General features: G+C 35.1%; 1 protein-coding gene across 2 annotated transcripts in view; it reads right to left on the reverse strand.

Moving 5' to 3' along the window:
• SLC39A9 (solute carrier family 39 member 9) overlaps positions 1 to 12,622 on the reverse strand; it is a 41,882-nt gene that overhangs the window by 10,901 nt on the left and 18,359 nt on the right. For both annotated transcript variants that reach the window (XM_074327299.1, XM_019733460.2), the window contains one exon: positions 4,723 to 4,920. In XM_074327299.1, the coding sequence (XP_074183400.1) occupies positions 4,723 to 4,771 (49 nt within the window). In that variant the 5' untranslated portion in view covers positions 4,772 to 4,920. The remainder of the gene's footprint in view (positions 1 to 4,722; positions 4,921 to 12,622) is intronic.

Consider the following 12,622-nt stretch of genomic DNA (forward strand, 5'->3'; position numbering starts at 1 on the left):
GGACTGGTAACCGACTGCCTCAGCGGCAGGGGGGAGTGCAAGGCTCAAAATACCAGCCTGGGCCAGAGAGCTGTGTCCTACACAACTAGACTGAGAAACAACGGCTTGAACCAGAGTGCGGGAGGAGGTGGAAGAAGGGGGAAAAAAATCTTTCCACATCAAGGGTATTTTTAACTTAAGTGTAATCTTACAATTTTTAGAAACGTTTAATTTGGAAATAATTTTAAATCTTCAAAAAACTAAGACTAGTTTAAAAAACATTCATGTATCCATTTTTCAGAACAACCCATTATGTAACATTTTGCCCCATTTGTTTCATTTGTGCTCATGCTTTTTCTATCCATACTACACAAGTATACATACGTATACATTTTTTTCATTTAAGAGTAAATAACATACATCATAACTCTTTACCCCTAGATACTTCAGTGTGTATTTTGTAAGAGAAAGGATATTTTATTATGTAATCACAGTAGTTATCAACTTCAGTGAATTTAACATTGATACTTTTTTCTAATCTCTTGCAAATTTTAATTTTGTCAATTGTCCAAGAATGTCTTTCAGAGCATTTTTCCTATCCAGGAAGGATCCAGTCTAACATCATATATTATACTTATTTTGTATTTCTTTAGTCTCTTTTAATCTGGAACATTTTCTCTGTCTCTGACATTTGTGACATTGCTATCTTTCAAGACTACATTCCCCTCCCGGTATCTTTCTTGTTTTTTAATAGAATGATCTTTCCTTTTGGGTTTGTCTGATATGTCCTTAGATTATGCATTCTTAGGGGGAATATTACATAGGTAATGCTTCTCAGGATCTCACATCTAGATGCCTAAGATGTACATCTGCTGCAATTTTGAATCGTATCTGGGACAAGGTGATTATTATCTTATGAATACTCTGGATTCTATTATATTCCTCCCAAGAGCATTGATTTTTTTGTTTTGCTTTACATAACTTGGTTTGGCTCAAACTACAAACTGTCTGATTGGCGACTGCTCAAATCTCGGTTTAATTTTCATCTTTAGCTGAGTTGTCTGGAGTCTGGCCAGTAAAGCACAGTTCAGGGCTCAGAGACTTGGGCAGAGTTTATACATAGAATTTGGGGCTGTGTTTCTGTCTCTCCTAAGATTCTCCCCTTGCTTTCCAGAAGTGTTAGTTACACTGCCCTCTGGCTCCTCAGGCCACAAAGACTGGGTTTTCTATCAGAGTGTTAGCTAACCCACAGATAGCTAAAAGCAGTAAAAATAAGAATCACCCTGTTTCAACTGTTGACTCTCCTCCAGAATTTGCCTGATTAGGTAACGTTCCTGTGTCTTTAAGTAGTTGTTTTTAAAATTTTGTCCAGAGTTTATAGTCATCTGTAAGGAGGTTGGCCTGACAGGAACTCACTTGCCCACATGAAAGCAGAACGCCAATGCCATTCATTTGGATCATCTAGTCAAGATACTGTCCGATTTCATTATTTAGTTACTTCTTTTCCCTTGCAATCAAATAGAAATTTAGCCCCTACATTTAACATTCATTGATGATTCTTGTGTGAGCCAATTTTTACGATGAAGTTTGCAAAAATGATGGTTTTCCAATTCTAGTACTCCTTCTACAGTATTCTACAGTAAGCAAGTGCCCCTCCCTTCTCTTACCTTCCTTTCTTCCCTCCCTCTCCACCCACACATACTCCCCCCACCCCCCTGCCTTGGATAGGCTTATCGATTCCCATTTTCTCAATGCTTTACGCTTTATTACCGTTCTTTATGATTTTGGTGCTTAAGCTGTCTTATATCTGGTCAGTGGGAGCGCCTTCAAGCTGGTTCATATACTGTGACATGTTTCCAACTTTCTTCGTCCTGCTTTTGTTGAGCACTAGATGTTCCAAACTCATGTTGTACCTACCCTGCCCGTCCTAGAATCAGCCATTTCTCTGAAGAGCCCTGGTATGCTCATTGCTGGGGTGGGGTGGTGGGGTGGGGTGTCTTTCCTTCTAGGTCTTCCCTGAAGACAGAGCTAGGACATACATACATGTTTGTATGTATATATGTAAATACACATGTATATACATATATATACACATATACATACCTATACACATACAGTTTTAGAAATCACGAGTCCAAACTGCTCCAATTCTAATCCATCCCTACAGGGGTTCTTTCTTACCTTACCTCATTCCATATTTGTACGTCCCTTCTTCCACAGTGAGAAAGAACCCTGGTTCTACCAACATAAACACATTTACTCATTTGCTCAATCTTATAATACATCTGAACAGTTTTAGAATTGTTTTGCCCACACCATTACAAAAAGCAAAGCCTACAAGTAAGAGTTCATTGTTTTTTTATGCTTCTTCCTCAAGTCCACCCAAGACTAAAGGTATATAGGCAAATATTACATTCATAAATTACTTGGGTTCATTTTTTTGTTAATCCCCTTCAGTGTAATTGTGTCATTCACTTAAAATACAATTCATCTGTTTCAGTTAGCTCCCTTATCCTTGTTGATTTCATTTTATTTTTGAATATGGAGAATACCAACATGTTTCTAAAAGTCAAAACTATATCAAAAAAGCTTGCCCAGGGAAGTGTCATACCCTCCTAAAACCCTCTGCCCTATCACACCCCATGCTCCTTACAGGTAACCAGCTTTGTCTTCTAATTGATCTTTATGTTTCTTTTTTTATTTTGTAAAAACAAGCATATATATTCTCATTTTCCCTTCTTTCTTACATAAAATACAGTATACAATAGAAGCTAATTTATATTTTTGCTTTTTCCTTAACATTATCTCCTAGAAATCTCTCCCTATCAGTTCACAGAAAACTGATTTCATTCTTTTTCATAGTTACATAAAACTCCATTATTTGTACACACTACACTTCATTCAACCAGTCTCCATGACTACACATAAATAGTTGTACAATGATAAATAATACGGCATTGAATAGTCCTGTGCATAAGTATTTTCATATTGGAGCCATTATTGTATAAATAAATTCCTAAAATGGGAATGAATACATATGTAGTTTTGTTAGAAATTGCCAAATTCCCCTTCATAGGAACTGTACCAATTTGCATTCCCACAGCAATAGATTCTCTGTTTCACCATAGCTTTGCCAATAGAGTGTATTGTCAAGCTTTTGAATTTTTACCTGACAGGTGAGAAATGGCATCTCAGCAGTTTTGATTTGCATTTTTCTTATTTTAAGTGAAACTGATCATCTTTTCATATGCTTAAGAACTATTTTTATCTTTTTATAAAGTATCTGTTAGTGACTTTTACTGCTTTTCTACAGTTATTTTTAGGCCAAGGATTCTTAACCTGGGGTCCACAGAGCAGAACACAGGGAGAATACAGGGGCATCTGTGATTTTACCTTGGGAAAAAATGCGTTTTTATTTTTACTAGCCTCTAACTGAAAATTAGCATGTCCTTTAATTATGAATGTAGACAATAACCCACAAGTCATACTAGCACTACCTATACTTTATTGCCAACAGAAACCAGATAATTTCGTATTATTTTACAGGTGAAGATATCTTGATATTATTGCTTTCAGTCACAATGGTGACTGAAAATTAGGGCTTCCAGAACTGCTGCCACATTGCATGCTTAGCCCTCCTGTCTGACAGAGCGAGGCAGCTATGAGGCTTCTTGCACCCAACACTCATTCCAACCACCAAACAGTGGAAGTCACAGGATCACTACCCATTGGGGACCAAGATATCTATGCTGCTTTCTAGTAGTTTCTATCTGCAAAGTTCTCTGTCAATGTATTTGAAAAGAGATATCTGTAAACCCCTATGTCTATTATAACTCTTTCAAATTTATTTCTATCTTTATGGCTTCGAAGTTGTTTCATGGATCAGAATCCTTTATTTACCATAAATCATATCAAAGATGTTGACCTCCCCAAAGATGAATTCATTGATCTTAAGGCAAAAAAGTTACTATGACTGGAGTTAAATTTTAAGTTTTGGAGAATAATAGTTGTCCTTCAGAGAAGCTTATCTTTCCCTGATAAGCAACCTACAAATGTGCTTAGGTATATTTGTAAGAAAATATCTTTCTGAATTAGGATTTTCTAAACTAGTAAACATCAAAACAAAAACCCAAAAGAATTGGATGCTCAATTTGACATTCACGTTGCCTTGTTAAAGGCCATCTCACAATTTAATGTTCTTAGTCCAGCTAAGCAACAGTAGCTGTCATACTGATGTCTGAAAAAATGAAATTTAACCTTGCTTATAATTTAAATGTATTATCTCATTATTTAATGCATCGATAAAAAGGACATATATTATTATATCAGATATTTGTTTTAATGTTTTGGTAACTATATTTCAATATAACTGGTTTTCTCTATAATCCTATGCACTATGCTTTACATTTTTAAAAATAGTATTCCAAAAAAAGGTTCGTCCATAGGCTTTAGACTACCTAAGGCGCTCCATGGCACAAAAAGGGTTAAAAACTTCTGACCTAGACTTGTAACTAAATGTGACAGCTTTAAGATAACATGGGTAATACCCAATAAACACTCTCTTGTGCCACATGCCACAACTCGGTAGCTCCCCCAACTGAATAAAATGTTCAAGGAAACCTGAAGAAGACAAGAGTTTTAGCACTAAATCAGGCCAGTGACATACACTGAATTATTCAATCATTTATGATTTTCTAAACTGCAAATTTATTGCCCTGCCCAGAAAGCCTTGGGGTCACTTACCATCAGTAGAATGCACGTGGGAGCTGCCAATCTGGTCCACCAGCAACATGAAAACGAAACCCAGTACGAGAGAAACACCGATGTAGGCATGCAGCTGTGTGTGGTCATGGTTGTGCTCGTGTTCATGGACAACTGGTACTTCTGCTGCTTTGTCCGATGCAATCACATTCTGTGTTTCACTCACTTGGTGGTGTTTTCCTAGAGCAGAATGAACCATAAACAGAAAATATGTTTTCCCCTTAAAACATTTTCACATGGAAGCTTCCATTCTTCTGTATTTCAAGCTCTACTTACTTTACTGCAAAATCATCCATTTCTTATATTGTAATGCAGCCAATCATAAACTCCTTAAAGTTCATGATGAAAAAATTCCCAAGTGTCTTCTGGTTTTGGCATGCAGACCTTTAAACTGCCTATTATTCTCAAAACCTAGCGAATGGAAGCAAATCACCAAGCAAGAAAGCACTCATATTCCCAAGGGATAGCATCCCCAAATCTTCGTTTCTGGCTGAGAAATTCATGCCAATCTTATCAGAAACCATTGTAAGTTTTATTCTGATGAGAACAGGTGAATGAAGAGCTGCAACAATAAAATAATTACAATCAAATTCATCTAGTTTTATACTTAGGTTGATATAAAAATCGCAAATAAAGAGCAAATCAAATATAAAACTTTCAGCTTTACAAAATATCAGGGAGCAATCAATAACTAGAAACCAAAAAAGGAGACCAATTTAAAAGAGGCACATCCTGGATCTAAATTCAGTTCTAGAATTATCAAAATTGTTGGGAGATTATGAATTACAGTAAATGACATCTGGCCAAGTAATACGACTAGTTTATAGTCACATATTTGATACTCAAAATATAAATGCTTCAAGGCCTGACTCCTTATCTTTGTTGTATTTCATGAATAGAAACTAACATACTAGACATTTGTCATTTATAATTAGATTAGGTACTTTTACCCTTGATCAAAGAAATTGAACAAGCCTGTTGTTATATTTTAGGCTCTGCCTTAATTCTTTAAAAGTCATTTACGAGGGGCAAAAAAACACACGTCAACTGAAGATAATAAAAACCTGTATTTTTCTAATTCCTGAAAGGTGTTTTTTATCTGTTTTCATAGCTTTTTAAAAACGATAAATATACGTAACATAAAATTTACCATTTTAACCATTTTTAAATGTATAGTTCTCTGGCATTAAGTACATTCATATTGTTTTGCAACTATCACCTTCACCTAGGTCCAGTCAGGCCGGTATATAATAAGTGGTAAGTGCTCACTACATGTTCAGAAACATAGTTATATATTAAATGGAATTAATTTGGGAGATTCATTTTTAAATATTTATGTTAAATATTTGACTTGAATATCTGGTCAGATACAATACTGAGCAATAAAACAATGTTGGAGGAAAAGAAAGAGGAGTGTGCATAGAAAAAGCAGACGCCAGATATTTTAGCAGATAGAATAAAAGAGGAGCTAGATCTTATTAGTCCATAATTATCCATGTTTCAGAATTCTGAGAGTAAAGCATAAAAAGAGTCTTAGAGCTCCTCTTTTTAATGAATGATAGGGTAAGAGTTAATTAATATAGTAGCAGGTATAACACTTTCCTTTTATTTAAATGTAGAACAAAACAACAGAGAAAAGCTGTTAAGATGGTAACTGTACTGATGGTAAGATGGTAACTAAGAATCTGGTATGTGGCATTCTTGGAGAAGTCAGCGGGAAATCTATATTGAACCATTCCTGATGACAACAGTTTCAATAATTTTCCAGCTATGAATATATAACATTTATATTTAGGTCTTTGACCCAATAGCCTACTTTCCTAAACATATCAATTCTCATGTTCCAAAGAATTATGGTGATTTCAAATTTTAGCTCCACAGTAAACAAGCACTGTAATAATACTCAATAAACTGTTCTTAAAACTTCTGTTTCTATAGAAAGACAGTTTTCTCATGATTGCTGATAATCATTTAATTCCAGTGATTTTAGAGCTATAATTATAGAAGAATATGTGAGAGTCTCCTTTTTACGTTAGTTAGTATTTACCGTGTTTCCCCGAAAACAAGACCTAGATGGAAAATCAGCTCGACTGCATCTTTTGGAGCAAAAATTAATATAACGTAACATAATATAATACTGGGTCTTATATTAATTTTTGCTCCAAAAGACACATTAGAGCTGATGGTCCGGCTAGGTCTTATTTTCGGGGACACAGTAATAGTGCTTTTTAAAGTGTCAGAGCTCATAGATACACTGAGCTCTAAAAAGTATCTGTTAAGTATCATAATTGCAAGATCCATGGAAGAATTAAACCAGTTTGGAGAAAAGTTGGTTTGATCTACAAATAGAGGAAAAGGGTTGGGGAGGAGAAACAGATAAAGCAGCAGAAACTAAAGTGAGTGTGACTAAACTCATCAGTATGAAGAGAGATGTGGAAAATTTGGAGACAGCTTAGTTTAAATAAGTTAATATCATGGTTGAGCTATCTCAAAAATTTTTAATCGAGTGGAGTATTAATATTTACTTTATATAAAGAAGGATGGGGATTTCTGGTGCTGGCAAAGATGGAGTAAATCCACTGTAGCCTAAATCATGCACTGATTAACTTTTGCTGCAACAGTCGGATATAGCCAAACAAATATTTCCATTCTCTGTGGAGGGAAACTTCCAGAAAGGAAGTTTAGAAAAGTAGATATACATTTTTCTATCTTTTTGCATTTTTCAAGAATCAATCCTAACAATAGTAATTTTTTATACATAAAAATAATGTCATTAATATACAAAGCTAAAATTGTTATTATTAAATGCATAAAATAGTCCAAATATCAACTTTTTGTTTTTTGTGGATTTCTGACACATTTTGAAAAAAACTTCAAATCAATTAATGCAGCAAAAGCATTAAAACAAAAACTCTGTTCAAAACACACAAAATACATCTAACTACCTGAGGACTACAAAAAGTAAACAATAACAAGAAGAGAAGGCAGCAAAAACTTCAAAAGAAACCCTGTCCTCTGGCCAAAGGACCAGAAAAGAGGCTGCTGAGAGGTGCTGGTGTGGAAGTCCCCATTCTCTTATTTTCTTTTCTCCTTTTTTTCTTTCCCAGCCCTAATTTGAAGGCAGCCCCAGTTGCAGAACAGCATGGCAGTAATGCAGGCAGTTAAAACCCTAAGGAAAACCCCATCTTTCTAGCCACAGTAACCGGGAAAAGCACCCCAGTGGTCTGAAAAGTGTGGAGAGGAATCTAGTTATTCTGTTCTCTGTCTTTTCTCCTGTCCCTTTGCCCTGAGAGCAGCCCAAGATACATGGAACTAAGCAGTGACAGCACAGGCAACGAAAACTCTTAGAGAAACTTCTTCTTTCTGGCCAGAGGACCAAGGAAAGGGTCCCCTGGGAGCAAGAAAGTGTGAGAGGAATACTGGAAAGAGCTGGGGAAGGTCCCCTAATCCTGTGTCTAAATGGCACAAGTCCCAGACTCACCTGTGAACTCTGCAGGGACAAGACACAAAGAGCTGGCCCAGTGGCTCAGGTGGTTGGAGCACCGTGCTCCTAACGCCGAGGTTGCCGGTTTGATTCCCACATGGGCCAGTGAGCTGCGCCCTCTACAGCTAAGATGGTGAACAGCGGCTCTCCCTGGAGCTGAGGTGCCATGAGCAGCCAGAGGTGCCGTGAGCTGCCCGGCCATCGTGAGTGGCTGGCAGCTGGTGAGAGCTGCCGTGAGCGGCTGTGAGCGGCCGACCAAAGACTGGCAACCAACTGCCTCAGCGGGGATAGCTCAAGGCTCATAATAACTCATAATACCAGCATGGGGCAGGGAGTTGTGTTCTACACAACTAGACTGGGAACCAACGTCTTGAACTGGAGTGGAGTGGAGTGGGGCGGGGGGGGGGGGGGGGGGCGGCAGAAGAAGGGGGGAAGAAAAGACACAAAGCAGCATTGTAAAGGCCTTGAAAACTGAACTAAAATTGGAACCATCACCCAAAAAAGGTAACACAGAATTGGCAATCTGAACCCAATCTGTCTGCTAAAACAAAAGAAATAAACATTATCCAAAGGATTTTGAGAGGACCTAGAGTCTCAAATTATAATATTCAAAATGTCAACTGAAAGGAGAAATAGACAAATCCACAATTGTACGTGGAGACTTCAATACTCTTATCTTAGTAATCAATAAAAGGAGAAAACCAGCAAGGATATAGAAGACCAACATTATCAAACAACTTGACCTACTCAACATTATCAAACAATTGACCTAATTGACATTTATAGAACATTCTACCAAATAACAGAATACATACTCTTCAAGAGTGTATGGAACATTCAGCAAGATAAGCCATATTTTGGACTATTAAAAAAAGCATTTACAAATTTGTAAGCGTTCAAAAAATATACTATGTTCTTTGACCATAGTGAAATTAATAATACACTTCTAAATAATACATTGGTTAAAGAAAAATTTGGAAGAGAAATTAGAAAGTATTTTTAACTGAATGAAGATAAAAATATATCAAAATTCCTGGGATGCTACTAAAGCAGTTCTTAAAGGGAAACTTATAGCATTAATTGCTTTTACTAGAAACAAAAGATCTCAAAGCAATAAGATTCCACTTAAAGAAATTTGAAAAAGAGCAAATAAAAGCCTAAAGTAAGCAAAAGGAAGAAAATAATAAAGATAAGAGCAGAAATTAATGAACTAGAAAGCAGAAAAATCAACCGAAAAAAAAAATCAACAAAATCAAACATGGTGTTTCAGCCAGCAGCATTACCAAGGTAAAAAAAGACAGAAGACAAATTAGTAATATCGGGAATGAAAAAGAAAAAATTACTACAGATATTAAAAGGATAAAAGATTACTATTAACAACCTTATGCCCATAAATTCTTTACCTTAGAAGAAATGAATCAATTCCTTGAAGGACACAAACTTCCAAAGCATACTCAAGAAGTAGTAGATAACTTGAATAGTCTTATAGCTATAAAAGAAATGGAATTCATAGCTAAAAATCTTCCAACGTAAAAAATTCCAGTCCCGGATGGTTTCACTGGTAAATTCTAGCAAACATTTAAGGAAGAAATATTTTTGATTCTATACAGTCTCTTCCAGAATACAGAAGAGAGTATACTTCCCAACCTTTAGAGGCCAGAATTACTCTGATAACAAAAACCATACAAAAACATTGTAAGAAAGCCACAAGCCAATATTGCTCATGAACAGAAACAAAAAATTCTCAACAAGGTATCAGAAAACTGAGTCAAGCAATATATAAAAAATATAATACATAACAGCCGGGGTTAGGGTGGGGAGAGTGGTATATGCAAGTCTAGTTCAACATTTGAAAATCACTATAATTCACCACAATACCAGACTAAAAAAAGCATTTGACAACATTCATTCAAGATTAAAACTCTCAACAAACTAGGAACAGAAAAGTGCCTTAACCTGAGAAAGGAATTTATTAAAAAAAACCCTACATCTAACATCATACTAAATGGTAAAAGACTGAATGACAACAAGGCAAGACTGTCCACTTTCATTCCTAATTAACCTCATCCTGGATGGTGTAATCAGTGCAATAAGGGGGGTAAAAAAGCATATTGGAAAGGAAAACATTAAACATACTTATGTAGTAAATCCCAAAGAATCTACAAAAAAGCTGCTATAACTAACAAGTGAGTTTAGCGAATTTCTGAATACTAAAATACTGGAAACTGAAATTTTAAAAAAGTGTCATTAACAATTGCACAAAAACCATGAAATACTTAGGTGTAAATGTAATAAAATATCTATAGATCTGTATGCTAAAAACTACAACACTGATGATATACAGTGTTCATGGATTGGAAAACCACAGTATTCTTAGGATGTCAATTCTCCTCAAATTAATCTACAGATTCAATTCAATCTCAATCCGAATCCCAGCAAAGTTTTTTGTAGATACTGACAAGCTCATTCCAAAATTGTATAGAAAGGCAAAGGAACTAGTTTAACCAAAACAATTTTGAAAAATAAGAACAAAGTTAGAACGACTCTACTATCTGATTTCAAGATTGGCTCTAAAGTTAGTCTTCAAGACAATGTAGTATTGGCATAGGACAGGTATACAGATCAATGGAACAAAATAAGAGTCCAGAAATAGACCAACACAAATATAGTCAATTGATTTTTAATAAAGTGGAAAGACAAACAGAAGAAGGATAGGCTTTTCAACAAATGGTGTTGTAACTATTGGACCTCTATCCATATGCAAAAAAATGAACCTTCACTTTGTATTCAAAATTAACCCTAAATGGATCATAGACCTAAATGTAAAACCTAAAATTATAAAATTTCTAGAGGAAAACAAAAGAGAAAAATCTCTGTGAACTTGGTTTTAACAGAGGTTTTTAGATATGACACCAAAAGCACAATTTGTGAAATAAAGAACTGATAAATTGGACTTCATTAATATTAAAAACTACTCAGTGAAAGATGCTATTAAGAGAATGAAAAGATAAGCCACAGACTAGGAGAAAATACTGGCAGCTCACACATCTGATAAAGGACTTATATCCAGAATACATAAAGAATTCTCCAAATTCAATAATAAGAAAATTCAGTTAAAAAATGGGCAAAATATTTGATATCATCAAAGAAGATACAACAATGGCAATCAAGCACAGGAGAAGATGTTCAACATCATTACCCATTAGGAAATTGCAGATTAAAACCACATTGAGATACCACTAACGATTTATTAGAACGACTAAAATAAAAAAACAAAAACAGACAACACCAATGGCTGGCAAGGAAGGGAACCAACTGGAACTCTCATACATTACTGATGGGAATGCAAAATGGTACAGCCACTTTGGAAACGAGTTTGGCAATTTCTTATAAAGTTAAACACACACGTGCCATATGACCCAGCAATTCCACTTATAATTATTTATGCAAGAGAAATAAAAGCTCATGTTCACACAAAAACCTGTGCACAAACGTTTATAGTGATTTTATAATATAATACAATATAATATAATATAATATAATATAATATAACCCAAACTGGAAACAACCCATATGCCTTTTGACTGATAAAGGAATAAGCAAACTATGGTTCAAGCAAACAATGGACTACTATTCAGAAATAAAAAGGTATAAACTATTGATACACAGAACAGTATGATGACTCTCAAATGCATTATGCTAAATGAAAGAAGCCAGACCCAAAGGCTGCAAGATTACATTTATATGACATTTCAAAAAGGCAAAACTATAGACAGAGAAAAAAGATCAGTAGTTGCCAAAGGTTGGGGGTAGAGGAAAGGCTTAACGACAAAAGGGCAGCAATGAGGTAGTATTTTCGTTTTCTTTTTTTATTTATTTTTATTTTTTTAAGGATGAGGTAGTATTTTCTGTGTGATGGACTGTTCTGTATTTTGACCACAGTGGCAATAACATAATTTTACACATTTGTCACAACTCATAGAGGTGTACACCAAAAAGAATGAATGTAAAATATGTAAATGAAAATAATAAATTTTAAATAATGTCAGGGCTGGAGATTAATCTATGATAAAAGGTTACAGAGACCAGAATGCTTATTTTTGGAGAAGCAGGTTTATAAAGCACATTCTATCTATTTTCAAAGGAATCCACAGAAGTATTTTGGATCAAAACCCAGGAAAACTGAAAATAAAGAAATGCAATCCAACACACAGTAGCTAAATTTAAGCTTAAAACTATATCTAAAATATGGTATATCTAAAATATGGTGAATTATATCTCAATAAAACAATTAAAAAAAACAGAAACAAAACTATACCTTCTTTCCTGTACCCCAGTATTTCCGAAACTTGCCTAATATGAATCATTTGGCAATTTGTTAAAAAGATATTCCCAGGC

This window comes from Rhinolophus sinicus, linkage group LG03, assembly GCF_036562045.2.
Source record: "Rhinolophus sinicus isolate RSC01 linkage group LG03, ASM3656204v1, whole genome shotgun sequence".
Classification (NCBI taxonomy): domain Eukaryota; kingdom Metazoa; phylum Chordata; class Mammalia; order Chiroptera; family Rhinolophidae; genus Rhinolophus; species Rhinolophus sinicus.